At 43.8% G+C, this 18,127-nt stretch overlaps 1 protein-coding gene across 2 annotated transcripts in view; it reads left to right on the forward strand.

Moving 5' to 3' along the window:
* The window catches only part of dkk3b (dickkopf WNT signaling pathway inhibitor 3b), a 43,039-nt gene extending 25,787 nt beyond the window's left edge, over window positions 1-17,252 (forward strand). For both annotated transcript variants that reach the window (XM_068046690.1, XM_068046691.1), the window contains 4 exons: window positions 6,145-6,237; window positions 6,896-7,040; window positions 8,249-8,405; window positions 11,059-17,252. In XM_068046690.1, the coding sequence (XP_067902791.1) occupies window positions 6,145-6,237; window positions 6,896-7,040; window positions 8,249-8,405; window positions 11,059-11,269 (606 nt within the window). In that variant the 3' untranslated portion in view covers window positions 11,270-17,252. The remainder of the gene's footprint in view (window positions 1-6,144; window positions 6,238-6,895; window positions 7,041-8,248; window positions 8,406-11,058) is intronic.
* The last annotated feature ends 875 nt before the right edge of the window (window positions 17,253-18,127 follow it).

The following is an 18,127-nucleotide window of genomic DNA, read 5'->3' on the forward strand; positions in this document are numbered from 1 at the left end:
CCACAGGACATGCGCGATGCCAATATCATCACCCTCCATAAGAACAAGGGTGACCACGGTGACTGCAACAACTACCGCGGAATCTCCCTGCTCAGCACACTGGGGAAAGTCTTCGCTCGTGTCTCCTTAAACAGACTCCAGAAACTGGCTGAGCACATCTACCCTAAGGCACAGTGTGGCTTTCGAGCAAAGAGGTCCACCATTGACATGCTGTTCTTCGCCAACTATAGGAGAAATGCCACGAACAACAGATGCCCCTCTACGTTGCTTTCATTGATCTTACCAAAGCCTTTGACCTCGTCAGCAGACGTGGTCTCTTCAGACTACTAGAAAAGATTGGATGTCCACCAAAGCTAAGTATCATCACCTCATTCCATGAGATTAAAGGCATAGCGGCACCTCATCAGACCCCTTTCCAATCCTGAGTGGCGTAAAACAGGGCTGTGTTCTCGCACCTACACTGTTTGGGATCATCTTCTCTCAGCCACGTTCAAGTCTTCAGAAGAAGGAATTTTCCTCCACACAAGATCAGGTGGCAGGTTGTTCAACCTTGTCTGTCTAAGAGCGAAGACCAAAGTACGGAAAGTCCTCATCAGGGAACTCCTCCTTGCTGACGATGCTGCATTAACATCCCACACAGAAGAGTGTCTGCAGAGTCTCAGACAGGTTTGTGGCTGCCTGCAACGAATTTGGCCTAACCATCAGCCTCAAGAAAACGAACATCATGGGGCAGGATGTCAGAAATGCTCCATCCATCAATATTGGCGAACACACTCTGGAAGTGGTTCAATGGTTCACCTACCTAGGCTCAACTATCACCTGTCTCTCGATGCAGAAATCAACAAGCGCATGGGAAAGGCTTCCACTGCTATGTCCAGACTGGCCAAGAGAGTGTGGGAAAATGGCGCACTGACACTGAACACAAAAGTCCGAGTGTATCAGGCCTGTGTCCTGAGTACCTTGCTCTATGGCAGCGAGGCCTGGACAACGTATGTCAGCCAAGAGCGACGTCTCAATTCATTCCATCTTCGCTGCCTCCGGAGAATACTTGGCATCAGGTGGCAGGACCATATCTCCAACACAGAAGTCCTCGAGGCGGCCAACATCCCCAGCTTGTACACACTACTGAGTCAGCGGCGCTTGAGATGGCTTGGCCATGTGAGCCGCATGGAAGATGGCAGGATCCCCAAAGACACATTGTACAGCGAGCTCGCCACTGGTATCAGACCTACCGGCCGTCCATGTCTCCGCTTTAAAGACGTCTGCAAACGCGACATGAAATCCTGTGACATTGATCACAAATTGTGGGAGTCAGTTGCCAGCGTTCGCCAGAGCTGGCGGGCAGCCATAAAGACTGGGCTAAAATGTGGCGAGTCGAAGAGACTTAGTAGTTGGCAGGAAAAAAGACAGAGGCGCAAGGGGAGAGCCAACTGTGTAATAGCCCCGACAAACAAATTTCTCTGCAGCATCTGTGGAAGAGTCTGTCACTCTAGAATTGGCCTTTATAGCCACTCCAGGCGCTGCTTCACAAACCACTGACCACCTCCAGGCGCGTATCCATTGTCTCTCGAGATAAGGAGGCCCAAAAGAAAAGAAAAAGAAGAATATAAAATAAATAAATACTTATTAAATCATTACTAAATTGTTATAATTAACTATATGGTCCCTAGTGCTGGATTCCTACTATAAATATTAAATGCTAACTAAATACAGTAATTTCCTCCCTCTGGTTTAGTTACTCTAGTTATTCATTAGTTAATTAGTGTTTTAATGAATTTTTACCAATGTTTTATTTTCAAATTCAGTACAAATTCCCTACCAGCCAATCAGGTCACAGCTTTCCTGTGATGTCACTTTTCAGGTTTTTATATTTACCGGTCTGGAACTCCGCCCTCCGAGTCTTTTCCGTGAATGTCGCAACACTTTATTAACCCCCGGAATAAAATACACCAAACCAGGTATCTTTAAACAACAAATTAACCATTAATAAACCAAATCTTAAACATTATTGCGATACATTTATGTCTGAAGACCTTATAACTTATTTATCCTAACCCCCCATGCGCACATACATACATTCAAAAATCAAGGGTTAACTGGTTTTAAAATGGTGTTTTTTTTTTAAAAAAGAACTGTTTCTTAGAAATAAATAGCTGGGTTGTAAGTGCTGCTGAGTTATGTTCCCAATTGGTGAGGTGTCCCAGAGTAGAATAATCAGATTCCACTCGAAGTCTTCCGTCAAATTCGACGAATAGTTTTTAAGGAATATGAATTCAAAGTACAGGCATCACACTGTTTTTTTCAACGAGGAGTATAGCAACTATTTGGATTTTTAAATTGGCAGTCTTTCTGTAGAAACTTTACTGATAATTCCAGCAAACACAAACCGACAGAGTGTCAGTCCTGAAGCAGAGACTTCTTTAGAGGTTTGAAGTAAAACAGAATTTACTACCTCCGACAATGAAAATGTTCTTTCCAGCATTTTTTTTCCTCCTTGGGCAAATACAGTCTGAGCTCAATGTAGACCCTACACTGTTAAATTGATGCATTTACAGAGCATGGCTTGTCTCTCCTGCTGTTGCCTAGGAAACAGGCTTGTTGCGAGCACACTATCCTCAAATAACCTAAAATCTTCTCTCTCTCTGCCTTAAAGGCACCCTATTTCTAACAGAGGAGAAAAAAACGTTCCTGACATCTTTCACATCCTCAGGATGTCCCAAAGTGCTTTACAGCCAATGAAGTACTTTTTGAAGTGTAGTCACTGTTGTAGGAAACGCAGCATCCAATTTGCACGCAGCAAGCTCCCACAACCAGTAATGTGGTAAATAACCAGATAAGCTTTGAGTGATATTGATTGGGGCACAAATATTGATGAGGACACTTTTAATAGTACACAGGATCTTTTTACACCTGAGAGGGCAGATGGGGCCTCATCTGAAAGACAGTTCCAACACTGCAGCACTCCCTCAGTACTGCCCCCTCCGACACTGCAGTATTCCTTCAGTACTGACCCTCTGCCAGTGCAGCGCTCCCTCAATACTACCTCCACCAGTACAGCGCTCCCTTAGTACTGACACACCGCCCCCCCCCAAGGGTGCAGCACTCCCTCGTCTGCCTGGATTTTGTGCTCAATGTCCCTGGAGTGGAATTTGAACTCACAACCTTATGATTCGGAGGTGAGAAGACAACCCACTGAGTCATGATTGACCCAAGTAAAGAACTGAACACAGCTGAAGGCGACTGAACACGGATTGAAGACCAAGAATAGTCATCAGGAATCGCAGTTAAGAGGGTGTAGGGCAATTGGACCAGGCTGGGCAAACGTAATTCAGACCTCATTTTAAAGTCATACAATCTGTCCTAATTTTCATATTTCCAGTGAATTTCTGCCAATTTATATTGAAACAGCCAATGTAAACTTGTTACACTAATTACAGCAGTGAAGGCTATTCAGGTGGATGTGAAATATCCCACAACACTATATTGAAGAGCAGGGGAGTTCTTCCTGGTGTCCTGGGCCAATATTGAATCCCTCACTTACATCACTAAAACATAGATTATCTGGTTATTTCTCTCATCGCTGCTTATAGGACCTTACTATGGGCACATTGGTTTTTATGTTTGCTTGCTAAACCACAGTGACAGTGAATCTCACTGGCCATGAAGTACTTTGTGAGGACATGTAGATGATGTGAAAGGTGGTTTAATATATTCAAGCTCTTTCTAAGAATAGTTACAGATGTGATACTGAGATTCAAACAATGAAGGGATCAGTTCCTCACCATACACCGACTTAATTGTTAACATCGTGGAACCGTTTTCATTTGTAGCCCAGATCTTGTCAGAAACCTAGTTAAATAAACTGAACAACCAATGTTCCATGACCTGGAGCATAATGTTTTGCTGCAGTCTGTGAATGTTCTGTACTGAGAGCTGACTCTCACATTTCAACAAGTTGCATTTACTGCTGCCCTCCCACCCCTGCCCTGTAAACACTGTGAATCTTACAAATTCATCATCCCCTTGATTGAGAACATAAAAATTAGGAGCAGGAGTAGGCCACTGGCCCCTCAAGCCTACTCCGCCATTCAACAAGATCAAAGAACAAAGAACAGTAGAGCACAGGAACAGGCCATTCGGCCCTCCAAGCCTGCACCGATCTTGATGCCTGCCTAAACTAAAACCTTCTGCACTTCCGGGGACCGTATCCCTCAATTCCCATCCTATTCATGTATTTGTCAAGATGTCTCTTAAACATCGCTATCGTACCTGCTTCCACCACCTCCCCCGGCAGCAAGTTCCAGGCACTCACCACCCTCTGTGTAAAGAACTTGCCTCGCACATCCCCTCTAAACTTTGCCCCTCGCACCTTAAACCTATGTCCCCTAGTAACTGACTTCCACCCTGGGAAAAAGCTTCTGACTCTCCACTCTGTCCATGCCGCTCATAACTTTGTAAACCATGGCTGATCTGATTGTAACCTCAACTCCACCTTCCCGCCTACTCCCAATAACCTTTTGCCCTTTTGCTTATCAAGAATCTATCTACCTCTGCCTTAAAAATATTCAAAGACTCTGCTTCCACCATCTTTTTTTTTTAGATTAGAGATACAGCACTGAAACAGGCCCTTCGGCCCACCGAGTCTGTGCCGAACATCAACCACCCATTTATACTAATCCTACACTAATCCCATATTCCTACCAAACATCCCCACCTGTCCCTATATTTCCCTACCACCTACCTATACTAGTGACAATTTATAATGGCCAATTTACCTATCAACCTGCAAGTCTTTTGGCTTGTGGGAGGAAACCGGAGCACCCGGAGAAAACCCACGCAGACACAGGGAGAACTTGCAAACTCCACACAGGCAGTACCCGGAATCGAACCCGGGTCCCTGGAGCTGTGAGGCTGCGGTGCTAACCACTGCGCCACTGTGCCGCCCTTTTGAGGAAAGAGTTCCAAAGACTCACGACCCTCAGAGAAAAAATTTCTCATAGAACCATAGAAAAACTATGGCACAGAAGGAGGCCGGCCAAAAAAACTAGCCGCTCAATCGAATCCCACCTTCCAGCACTTGGTCCGTAGCCTTGCAGGTTACAGCACTTCAGGTGCATGTCCAGGTACCTTTTAAAAGAATTACAAGATTAAAGAATCATCATCTCTGTCTTAAATAGGCGACCCCTTATTTTTAATCAGTAACCCCTCACTCTAGATTCTCCCACAAGAGGAAACATCCACCCTGTCAAGCCCCTTCAGGATCTTATATGTTTCAATCAAGTCGCCTCTTACTCTCTTAAACTCCAGCGGATATAAACCTAGTCTGTCCAATCTTTTCTCATAAGACAAACCCGCCCATTCCAGATATTAGTCTAGTAAACCTTCTCCGAACTCAGTCCAACAGCAAACCGGTCTAATTATTTCACTGCTTCTGTGCGGACACCCCTACATATAGAAGCTTGTAATAGTTACGTACACACTAATACTTCTATAACATAGTATTCTGGTGCTCTACTGTTCAACCTCCCATCTTAATAAGTTGAGTTATTCCTAAACTCTACTGCTTGTGTCCTAACTCGCACAAAGTCCCGTTCACCTCTCACCTCTGTGTGCACTGACCACTATTGGCTCCCAGTGCAGCAATGCCTCGATTTTAAAATTCTCATCCTGGTTTTCAAATCCCTCTGGGGCCTCACCACTCCCTACCTCTGTAATCTCCTCCAGCTCCACAATCCTCCTCTAATTCTACTCTCTTGAACATCCCCAATTTTAATCGTTCCACCATTGGTGGCTGTGCCTTCAGTTGCCTAGGCCCCAAGCTCTGGAATTCCCTCCCTAAACCTCTCCATCTATCTCTCCTCCTTTAAGACGCTCCTTAAAACCACCGCCTTTGACCAAGTTTTTGGCCACCTGTTTTAATATTGCCTGATGTGGCTCGGGGTCAAATTTTGTTTAATAATTGCTCCTGTGAAGTGCCTTGGGATGTTTTCCTATGTTAAAGGTGCTATAGAAATGCAAGTTGTTGGCCTACGAAAGTGTGTTCTGCTGTCATCAGTGATTCCTGGGCTATAAACAGTAGGACGAGTTTGTACCTTTTGGCTGTAGTTAATTAATGTCACAATGAGTGGAATTGTATACCTGCAGGAATGTATTGTTGATGAGGATTGCAAGGAGGACCATTTCTGCCAGGTAGACATTTTGGAATCAAAGTGCCTTTTACGGAGAGCACAGGAGGAGGCAAGTACTGTCAATGATTGTGATTCTTTTAAATTCATTCTCGGGACGTGGGTGTCATTGGTAAGGTCGTTATTAATTACCCTTCCCCAGTAGCCTCAAGTGATGGGTGTTCTTGAACTGCTGGTAGCGGGCTAGATACCACTGAGGGGTTTGTTAGGCTACTTCAGAGGGCAGTCAAGAGTCAACGATGTTGGTGTGGGACTGGAGTCACATGTAGGCCAGACAGGGTAAGGACAGCAGATTTCCTTCCCTAAAGGTACATTCTTGGCTTTTATGACAATCTGGTAATTTCATAGTCACTTTCCTTTCAGATATTTTAAACCGTCCTGGGCTCATGTTCTGTGGATTACTGGCCCAGTCACATACTACTATGCTACATAAAGTACACAGCAATGAAACAGGCCATTTGGGGTTTATACATGACACAAGTCTCCTCCCATTCCATCTACCTCATCTCAGCCTTTCAGCATCTCTTTCTATTCCCTTTTCTCTCATGTAATCATTTAGTTTCCTTTTGAAATAGTTGTGGCATTGCCAATATCACCCACATCCCAAAAATAAATTCTTAATGATTTGTCATCAATATTAATACTGTTTCCTTTGTTCTAGAAGCTTTCTAATTGTGTGTGAGCCGTCAATTTGTTCTGAATTTTCTTAGAATTGCACTCGAGATGGAGAATGTTACTTGGATCATTTGTGTATCTGGGGACAATGCAGAGCTACTGCAGAGAAGGGACAAACTGGCTCCATCTGCGAGCAGCAACGTGACTGCAGTGCGGACCTATGCTGTGCCTTGCACACCTGTGAGTTACACACACAAAAACCCAATGATTCTATTTCAACTCCCCCCTGCTTACACAACTTCCAAAATGTGAAAATACTGAGCATAATTGTCAGCTCTAGCAAGCATCAGTTTAAGAAATTATACAATATCCAACATGCAGATTTAGCTCAGATAATGTTCCTGTTACCAGGTGTACCTATTAATCAGTCTGAGGTAACGAGGTTACTTATTATTTATTGGTGTGTGGTTACCAGGTGTGACTCTCGAATGGGTCTGTCTCTATTATAGAAGAATAATGCCATTTAAAACTATTTGCTTTCCAGACCTGGAGATGGAATTTTTTAAGCAGCTGACAATCTACAAAGTTCCCACTCCAAAGAGCAATTAGACTCCGATTGGCCTCTGGCTATGCCAGCTTACAGCAATTAAACTCTGATTGGCCTCTGGCTATGCCAGCTTACAGCAATTAGACTCTGATTGGTCTCTAGCTATGTCAGCTTACAGCAATTAGACTCTGATTGGCCTCTAGCTATGCCAGCTTACAGCAATTAGACTCTGGCCTCTAGCTATGCCAGCTTACAGCAATTAGACTCTGATTGGCCTCTAGCTATGCCATCTTACAGCAATTAGACTGATTGGTCTCTAGCTATGCCATCTTACAGCAATTAGACTCTGATTGGCCTCTGTATGCCATCTTACAGCAATTAGACTCTGATTGGCCTCTAGCTATGCCATCTTACAGCAATTAGACTCTGATTGGCCTCTAGCTATGCCATCTTACAGCAATTAGACTCTGGCCTCTAGCTATGCCAGCTTACAGCAATTAGACTATGATTGGCCTCTGGCAATGCCAGCTTACAACAATTAAACTGATTGGCCTCTGGCTATGCCAGTTTACAACAATTAAACTCCGATTGGCCTCTGGCTGCGTCAGCTTCCAGTAGTTAAACTTAGTTTTAGTAAAGGAACAGGCCAACCCCCCAAGATACATTATATGTTGTATGATATATAATGCTTTTGTCCTCATAAACCTGCTCAACATCTAACCTGGCATGAACAACAAATGGGATCTGTTTGTAAATATGCATCTCCTTTAGTAATTGTGAAAAGTTTATACGTTAGATGGTTGTGTTGCGAGCGGTTTGAGTATTTGTTAAATAACCTGAATCATCACTGACGTTGCGATCACAGTGATGCTGTCACAAAGTCTCTGTTAATTTTGCTCAGATCTCTTGTTTCCTGTGTGCACCCCATTGCCCACTAAGGGCCAACCCTGCCATGATCCCACGCATCGATTGTTCGATCTCGTCACTTGGGAGTTGGAGCCGGAAGGAGCTTTAGACCGCTGTCCATGCTCCAAGGGGCTGATGTGTCAACCTGAAGGGTAGGTGGCTCTGCGTCCAGGATTGGTTCAGAGTTTGTACAGAGAGAATGGGCCTGTTTTAACTCACTCAAAACACATTCACTTACATGGGGTGAAAGCATTATGGGGTTTGTCTCCTACTTTTGGCACATAAACAGAGACGAGCTTGAAGATTGTATATTGAATAAGCAAGAAGTGACCATAATCACTATATTCACCTTCAACAACCTGCTGTCTGTCGGTATCAAATCTGCTTCCCTCATGTTCCTTTTGGGCTGTAGCTGTAAAATCTGTTAATCCTGAACATTACTTTCTTTTAAAATCATGCTTTTGCCCTCTGAGAGACTTTTAAGTTGCACGTGATATAGTATTAACATCAGGCTGCTTATCAACTGTAAAGGCAAGATAATTTTTGACATACTGCATAACATTCAACACAGTTAAAACTGGGCCCAATATCTGTCAGCTATGGCTCAATGGGTAGCACTCTGACCTCTGAGACAGAATGTCATGGGTTCAAGTCCGACTCCAGAGATTTAAACACATAATCCAGGCTGACACTCCCAGTGTAGTAGTGAGGGAGCACTGCACTGTCAGAGGGGCAGTACCGAGAGAGCGTCACACTGTCGGAGGGGCTGTACCAAGATAGCGATGCACTGTTGTGGGGGCTGTACTGAGAGAGCACTGCACTACTGGAGGTTTGATACGGAGGGAGTGCTTCACTGTTGGAGGTGCCTTCTTTTGGATCCCACCGTGCAATATGAAAATTCGAATTAAAAAAAAAAATCTGAAAATAAAAAGCTGGGATCAGTAAAAGCGACCATGAAGCTGTCAGATTGTTGTTAAAGCTCATCTGGTTCACTAATGCCTTTCAGGAAGGAAATCTGCCACCCTTATCCGGTCTGGCCTGTAAGTGACTCCAGACCTACTCCAATTTGGTTGACTCTTAACTGCCCTCTGAAATGGCCTAGCAAGCTACTCAGTGGCACGAGGCTGGGTGTTAAATGCTGGCCTTGCCAGCATTACCAACATCCTGAGAATGAATGTTTAAAAATGACCACAAAACTCCTTAAGGTAACAGACCTCAGAAAATAAAAAATAGATTTAATCATTTAACTAAATTCCCCCTAAAGTTTCACACTGATCAAACACCAAATTCATTCCAAATTCTGACAATTGAGCTATTCACTCAACAAAATTACACTAGACGGATGTTTAAAAGCATTTGCCAAACATTTCAACCCTGGCTGGTGATTGAAAACTTGTACATTTTCGACAACATCTTGCATTTACATAGCGTCTTTAACAGAAATGTGTCTTGAGGCGCTTTACAAAGGTGAACAACAGTAACTGTTTATAAACTCTCAGTCACACCACACTTTTATGAGGGCCAATGAGAGGGTGCAGAGATTTACCAGAATGGTTCTGGGGATGGGGGATTTTAGTTACAAGGTCGGGTTGGAGAAGATGGGGTTGTTCTCCTTGGAGTAAAGGAGTTTGAGGGGAGATTTGATTGATGTGTACAAGATTATGACAGGCTTAGATATATTTGACAAGAAAAAACTGTTCCCATTAACTGTTGGTACAAGGGCTAAGGAACACAGATTTAAGGTTATGGCCAATGGATGCAGATGGAATGTAAGAACGAACGTTTTTATGCAGTGGGTGGTAATGACATGGAACTGGCTGCCCATGTGGGTGGTGGAAGCAGAGACAATGATTTCAAAAGGAAATCGGATGGGCACTTGAATAAACTTGCAGGGCTATGGGGATCAAGTGTGGGGGTGGGACTGTCTGGATTGCTCTGCGGAGAGCTGGTCTGCACTTGATGAGCATAGTGGCCTCCTTCCATGTTGTAAATGACTTTATGATTTGAACAGTTGTTGCTACCTGTAATTTCAGTGACATTTATTGTGGAGAATTTGTATCTTTAGCTGGGAAATGGGATATTTGTTGAGTTGCCATCCAGCAATATAGAGCAGCCAGATGTAGAGGAGGTAGCTCTGCCCTTCCATTCCGATCGAGAGATCTTTGTTGGGCAAGGGTATCAAGGGATATGGAACAAAGATGGGTAGAGCTGAGGTTGCAGATCAGCTATGATCTGATTGAATGGAGAAACACACTGGAGGGGCAGAATGGCCTCCCATTCCTGTGTTCATGTTTTGGGGTGTCTCATATGTGGGGAGATGGTGGCGTAATGGTAATGTCACTGAATTAGTAACCCGGAGGCCCAGGCTAATGTCCTGTGGATACCGGTTCCAATCCCACTATGGCAGCTGGTGGAATTTAAATTCAATTAATTAATGAAAATCTGGAATTGAAAGCTAGTCTCAATAATGGTGCCATGAAACTATCATGGATGGTTGTAAAAAGCCATCTGGTTCACTAATGCCCTTTAGGGAAGAAAATCTGCCGTCCGAACCTGGTCTGACGTACACTTGACTCCAGCCGCACAGCAATGTGGTTGACTCTTAACTGCCCGCTGAAATTGCCTAGCAAGACACTCAGTTGTCAAGAGAAGTTAGGGATGCGCAACAAATGCTGGCCTTTCCAACGACAACCTCATCCCATGCAGAAATAAAAAAAAGCACTATGTATATTTTGTATATAAAAAGTTTGTGTACATTATGCAGAGGTTGGTTAACTTTTTTTTCTTTCACACTCTCTCCCTCAGTAAAGCCTTGCTATCCGTGTGTAAAGACTCTGACATTGAGCAGGGGGTGTTCACTACAGACCCCCCTCAGTACATGGAAGAGCTGCCGTTCCTTCGACTCGTAGCCATGGAGGATCCTGAGGATGGGGAGAGTCACACCTATGCGATGCCAGATATGGAAGAATTGTGGGCTGTAGACAGCGCTGCAATAGATTCAGTTAAAGGTCTCTAAACAAGAGGACCCCATAACAATATGAGTATCGAGTGGAACATTCTGCGGGAACCTGAGGGTGAGGGAAGAGAATAGGATCTGATTGACACAGGCAACATTGCTCTTCAGTTCAAAGCAGGTTTCTGTCAACCTCTCACTCACGATGACCTTTCTATAATCAGCCTTTCCGTGCAATAAGAAAAGCAAGAAGCTTAGAGGCTTAATAATGGTTTATTTTTACAATCTATTGAAAAAACTGTATTCTATTTGGGATTCTTTCCGCCCTTTACTCTTTGTAACTTCTCTCTTTAGTCACATGGGCTGTAACTCTGCCCCATCTGAGTTAATAAGGTGAGCTAGAATTCTTTAAAGTAGCACAACAAATACCAGCATTGGACAATGTCATATTTGGAGCATCGCAGAATATCAGCAGCTTTCCTTTGCAAGAATTTAACACTGATCAGTCATCTCCATTTCTCCAAATATATTTCCAAAAACAGCATCAAGTTGCCAACAAATTGCTGCTTTTCCTAAAGAAAATATTTTGAGAGAGTCTGTAACAGTTGCATTAATCAATAAAAGGCCACCTTTCAGCTTTGACATTGGATGATGCCCTGGTGTTTTACTGATAGAATAAACACAAACGAACCATTTGGCCCAACAGTCCTGTGCTGGTGTTTATGCTCCACGCGAGCTTCTTCCCATCCCTCTTCATCTCATCCTATCACCATTCTCCCTCATGTGTTTATCTAGCTTCCCCTTAAATATATCTATTTGTCTCAACCACTCCTTGTGGTAGCAAGTTCCACATTCTTACTACTCTCAGGGTAAAGAAGTTTTTCCTAAATTCACTATTGGATTTATTAGTGACTATTTTACATTGATGGCCCTAGTTTTGGTCTCCCTCATAAAGTGAAAACATTTTTTCTACATTTACCCCATCAAAGCCCTTCATAATTTCAAAGACCTTGATCGGGTCACCCCTCAGTCCTTGCTTTCTTTAAAAAAAAAGTTCAAGAAAGCCTGTCAATCTAACCCCTCAGTTCCAGTATTTTTTTTTTTTTGCATCTTCTCCAGTGCCTCTATATCCTTTTACTAATTTGGAGACTAGAGCTGTTCACAGACTCCAAGCGTGGTCTAACCAAGGTTCTATACAGGTTTAACATTCCATCCCTCTAAAAATGAAGCCTAAAACTTTGCTTTCTTTAATAGCCTTATTAACCTGAATTGCCACTTTGTGAATCTGATCAAATTTTATTATACATAGAAAGCAGAGTTCAATTGAACAATCTGATTAAAAAATTGGTTAATGACCAGTGTAAGAGACCGGTTTGGGCCCCCAGATTAACGTCTCACCTCCACCAGTGCTGGACTCCGCAGGACAGGAGCCAGAGTGTGGACCCACAGTGTGAGCTCCAATCAGAGAATGAAACTCGAACCTGCAACTCCCAGAGCCCACCAAACAAGGCAAGCTAAATACCAGTACGTGGCAAACTGGAGAGAATCTCAGACTACTCTGCTATCCTTTTTGTTCCTTCTACTTGTCTCTCTGTTTACTTCCTAATTCCTTAAGGCACTGGTGCACGTTGTGGCAATTGGCTGGCATAGGTGGGCACTCAAATAATAGCAAACGTAGCTCAGTGGGAACCCCATTACCCCTCAGTCAGAAGTCGTAGGTTCAAGTCGCACTCCAGGGAACTTGAACACATAATCCAGGCTAACCGTCCAGGGTCACGCCATTTATCATCTTGCATCCATCCACGAGTACAGACTGTGTTAGTTTAAGGTCTCATCCGACAGACAACACCTTTGATAGTGCAGCTTTCTTTCAGTCCCATTCCAGAGAGTTGAGCACAAGTGGACGTATTGCACTTAGATTTCCAGAAGGCATTTGATAAGGCACCACATCAAAGGTTATTGCAGAAAATAAAAGCTCATGGTGTAGGGGGTAACATATTGGCATGGATAGAAGATTGGCTAGCTAACAGGAAACAGAGTAGGCATAAATGGGTCATTTTCTGGTTGGCAAGATGTAATGAGTGGTGTGCCACAGGGATCTGTGCTGGGGCCTCAACTTTTTACAATTTATATAAATGACTTAGATGAAGGGACTAAAGGGATGGTTGCTAAATTTGCTGATGACACAAAGATAGGTCGGAAAGTAACTTGTGAAGAGGACATAAGGGGACTACATAGAAAAAGTGAGTGGGCAAAGATCTGGCAAATGGAGTATAATGTGGGACAGTGTGAAATTGTCCACTTTGGCAGGAAGAATAAAAAAGCATATTATCTAAATGGTGAAAGATTGTAGAGAGCTTGAGATGCAGAAGGATCTGGGTGTCCTAGTGCATGAGTTGCAAAAGGTTAGTATGCAGGTACAGCACGTAATTAGGAAAGCTAATAGAATGTTATTGTTTATCACAAGGGGAATTGAATACAAAAGTAGGGAGGTTATGCTTCAGCTATACAGGGCATTGGTGACACCACATCTGGAGTACTGTGTACAGTATTGGTTGTCTCATTTAAGGAAGGATGTAAATGCATTGGAGGCAGTACAGAGAAGGTTTACTAGACTAATACCTGGAATGGGCAGGCTGTCTTACGAGGAAATTCAAATCACAAGAAGTTTATTAGAACAAGTAGCTCTTGAGACAGAAACTATAAAATCATTTAATTTGGGAATGGAAGAGGAGATGGGGAAAGACAACGATTGGGTAGCTGAAGTTGCAAAGGGCACAGGTGGACAATGCAAATGGTGCCACTGTATAGGAGCAGCAGCAGCATCAATAGTAACTTTCAAAAGGAAATTGGAGAAATTTGCAGGACTGAAGAAAGCAGTGGAGTGGGACTAATTGGATATCGTTGCTTGGCAGTTTAGAACTTGAGTATTGCTAAAAGAAAAATGCTGTCTAAGCTTTTTAAATTGCACTCATCAGGACAGACACAAAAATGCCAAATTTCAAAGGGAGCAACAATTTATTCTGCATGAGAAAAGGGTGCTGATTGGTCGAGGCATTGCTATGGAGAATGCACCAGGGAACTATTGCTCCTATGCTTTTATTTAATTCAAAAATGGTGCAACGCCTGGACGTGTGTCTTTTGCCTGCAGAGGACAGATCCCTGTGTATGAATATATGTAGTTTCTAGCAAACATATGTGAGCCACATTGCAAGCCCACCTGATAATCTTAAATTAGTTGTTAGTGTAATTCTTAGTACACTCAGGATTGTTCAGTAAGTGCTGACCAATCGCGAAATCACATCTAACGTTAGACACTGCAGTCAGACTTTTGCAAGTATGGGCTGGCTGAGCATAGTCAATACTCTACCCATTGCAAACAGCCGAAGGGATGCGTTGTTTGATACAATTCACCAGTTGTTGGGACGTATGGGCTTTGTACCTGGAATCACACCAGCACTGCAAGTCATATACCACATTACTGATTGTGTGGTAGGCAAAACGTTTTTTTGGCTTGACAGCAGCATCCTAATTGGATAGCTCTTTCAAAGGGCTAGCAGAGGCACGATGGAACAAATGGCCTCCTTGATTGTAATCTGTGTTCTCTCCCCATTGTTAAAGGGTTTGCTCTTTGAGAGGAGCTAGAAAATGCCTGTTGTTGCCCTTGTTTCAATCCAGTGATTTCGTCTTCTGTCACAGGTACATGGTTGGTGTCAGGTTGAGCGCGAGGAAACGGACCTTTTATCAAAGTTTCCACTGACTAAAACAGAGAGTAACAAAACTAAATAACAATTGATCCCACATAGGAGGAAACAGTGACACTGAAATTCATGTCATATCATCCGTCTGTGTTCTGTTCATTTCTCAGTACCTACCATACACCTTTTAATGTCTTTTTTATTTGATGGACCATTAACAGATCCGTCTAAACACGCAGCAGCATTGAACCAACTCTCCCTTCTGATGCATCTCTTTCCCATCTCAGAGTCCTTCATCTCTACCAGCTCCACCTGCACTTATCCTGACATCTATTTGTATTGTTAAAATTAGCTCCCAACGCCCCCACCCCCCACAACTTGCTCTTCTCCGCCAGGCTAAGCTTTCACACCCAGCCATCCTGCACCCGACCCCCACAAACCGGCACCAACCCTGCCCCAACTCCAGACTCAGTTCGGCATTGCTGGGGGGTAACTGCACTGGTACTGGATAGAGTCCAATCCTTACAGTCAGCTCTGACTGATGTCAGCTGAGGGTCCACCTTGAGACTGAACAGGAAAGTCTTTGTGGGGTGGGGGAGGTGGTGGGAGACACTCCAGTGTTGCCTCAATGGTGTAGGGTGGAACAGGCTGGTAAAGTCGTCAGCCCCTCTGGTGACACCAACACCTTCAGGGGAATCGAACCCACACAGTCACCTATGTTGCGGGTGATTTCCACTTTGGTGAGAGGAGTCACAGGTTCTGTATGCTTTTTATACGTGTCTCACCCTCACCACCACTCTTGAGATTTGAGGGCCATCCAGGTTCCAAGGACTCACTGACAGGAAGAGTGCATCTGCCTCAGTAACTCCTTGCAATTGGCGAGAGCTCACGTGTCAATCGGCCATTGTATTCATGAGATTGTAGCTGACATAGCCACCCTCATCTCTGTTCCCAGGGTTTCACTATCAATTTTCCCTGTTGAGCCTGAGAAAGTTTCCCGGATGCTTTCCACCTTCAGAAGCCATGTTGGGGAACCTGTCGGACACAACCTCCAGTTGTTGAGGCTTTCTCGTGTATTCAACACAAGGGTGACCTCGAGTCTGAAACTGTGGATTCCAGAAATCCCTTCTACCCATCCAGTAATGGCCAAGGTAGAGAACATCCAGAGTGCGCCCGCCACCCAGCTTCACACTTCCCTCATTGGCCTGTGGACGGGTGAATGCCCCCCCCCCCCCACCCCAAACCCGGTAAAATACCAGCTGAGGCGTGTAGGTGATAGGCATGGCCCCCACCCCATCTGATTTTATGCCATTCCCACCCCCGGGAGATATAAAATTCTGGACAGTGTGCTCCTAGGGTTGCTGTTAGCCACGTTCAGGATGGATGCAGAATGCTGAAATGAAGATGCTCCCTTGTAACTCCTCTTCAAGTGACAAGGCATTTTCCACTCACCTGGTTGTCTCCTGGGCTTTGTGGAGAGCATTTCGTTTGTTTCTTTTCCTTATTCCGGGGGGTCTTTGGGTGTCAACAAACTGAGTTCTGAAGTATGCCAAAAGTTAACACTGCTCAGGAGCAGGGGAAAGGCATGTGGGCGTGCACTGCAAAGTTAGGTCATCTAAAAACTGTCTTAAAAGGGAGGTTATGCCTCAATATTTTCCCAGAAAACTTGTGCCGATGCATCCCGATAATTAGGTCCACATGCGCACCACCCCCCCACCCCTCCCAATTCGACCCATCAATGTTTAGGAATTGACTTCTTATCCAATCATTTTTGGCTCAGTCACTAAATTCCAATCTACTGAGCACAGCACAGCCTAAATGAATGGATCAGCTCCCTACAAATTAAAAGGGGTCACAGTTAGCGCTGTTGCGAGACTGGGGGCCATTTTCGTTCAAGCTGCAACAACATAGAATTAGGAACGCTGGACAAACCACCAATAAAGTTACAAGTCATGGTCAAATGTTGGGGTTGTGGCTGCCGGTACAGAGCTGAACTGGACAGCATTGGACACTGGGCTCCGAGGCCCTGCGTTCAGATAAAATCTACACAGCAGAAGTGGAAAAGCAGTCACCTTGGAATTATCAGAGCCTGAGTGAACTCCTGGACTAGTTCTGATTGACAAAGGAGGTCAGGAAGGAATTTCCTGGATTTTTATTTCCCCAAATTGGCCTGGATTTTAGAAATGCGTTTTACACCACCTCTCTCAAGGTGGGGAGTCTATATATTGTGATGGTCAAGGCAACACAGTTGAGAAAGACTGGCTGGATGGACCAGAGAATGCTCCCTTGTCCACATTTTTTGTATGTTTTAAGAGTCATGTTATTTCAATGACTTAAATTTGGTAAATTTAACATATGAAAATAAATGAATATGAACAAACTTACTGTGTGTTTCCTTATTTGTTAACGGATCATAGCAAGGAACAGAAAGGGGAAAAGTGAGCTGTGCGATAGGGAGTGCAAACTGGGGAACTAAGGTTCCCCTTTTAAAGGGCTGTAGTGACCCCACACCAATCACACCTTCCGCACATTTGTTTCAGAGGGTGATGATTCTGACAAGTCAGAATAACATAGCACAAAAGGAGGCTATTCAGCCCATTATGCCTATACTGGCTCTTTGAAAGAGCTATCCATTTAATTACGGTTCCTCCCTGTAGCCTGGCTTATTTTCCCCTTTTCCTCTGCAGCCCAGAGCTGGATGAATCACTCAACAGAGTGAGTTTCTAAACAGAAGGAAGATGGAAAGAGGTGCTAATTAATGAAATATTTCAATAAATAATCGCAGAGAATTAAGTAGATCTAGGAGTGTAAAAGTAACAAAGTAGAGGATACCAATATTAAAATGATCTAAGCTGCATTAAATACATACAAATCTGGTATACATAAATAATAAATAGGAATTAGAGTATTGCTGAAAATAGAGACATGATGTTGAAGCTTTTGGTCTTGCACTCATCAGGACAATGCGCAAGAATAACCAATGTAAGGGAAAACACCAACTTATACTCAATGAGAAGAGTGTGCTGATTGGTTGGCAAGTAAACTCTGATTGATAGAGGCATTGCCATGGAGAATGCACCAGTTTACGGTGACTGACAGTTAACTGTCAAGCTTGTTTGAAATTTAAACCAGGCAGCTTGACGCTGGTCACGGCCCTACCCTGAAGAATGAACCAGCGAATGGCTGTCACTTATTCTGTTTAGCTGAAACAGGTGCAATGTTT

Source organism: Heterodontus francisci, chromosome 14, assembly GCF_036365525.1.
Source record: "Heterodontus francisci isolate sHetFra1 chromosome 14, sHetFra1.hap1, whole genome shotgun sequence".
NCBI classification, from domain to species: Eukaryota; Metazoa; Chordata; class Chondrichthyes; order Heterodontiformes; family Heterodontidae; genus Heterodontus; species Heterodontus francisci.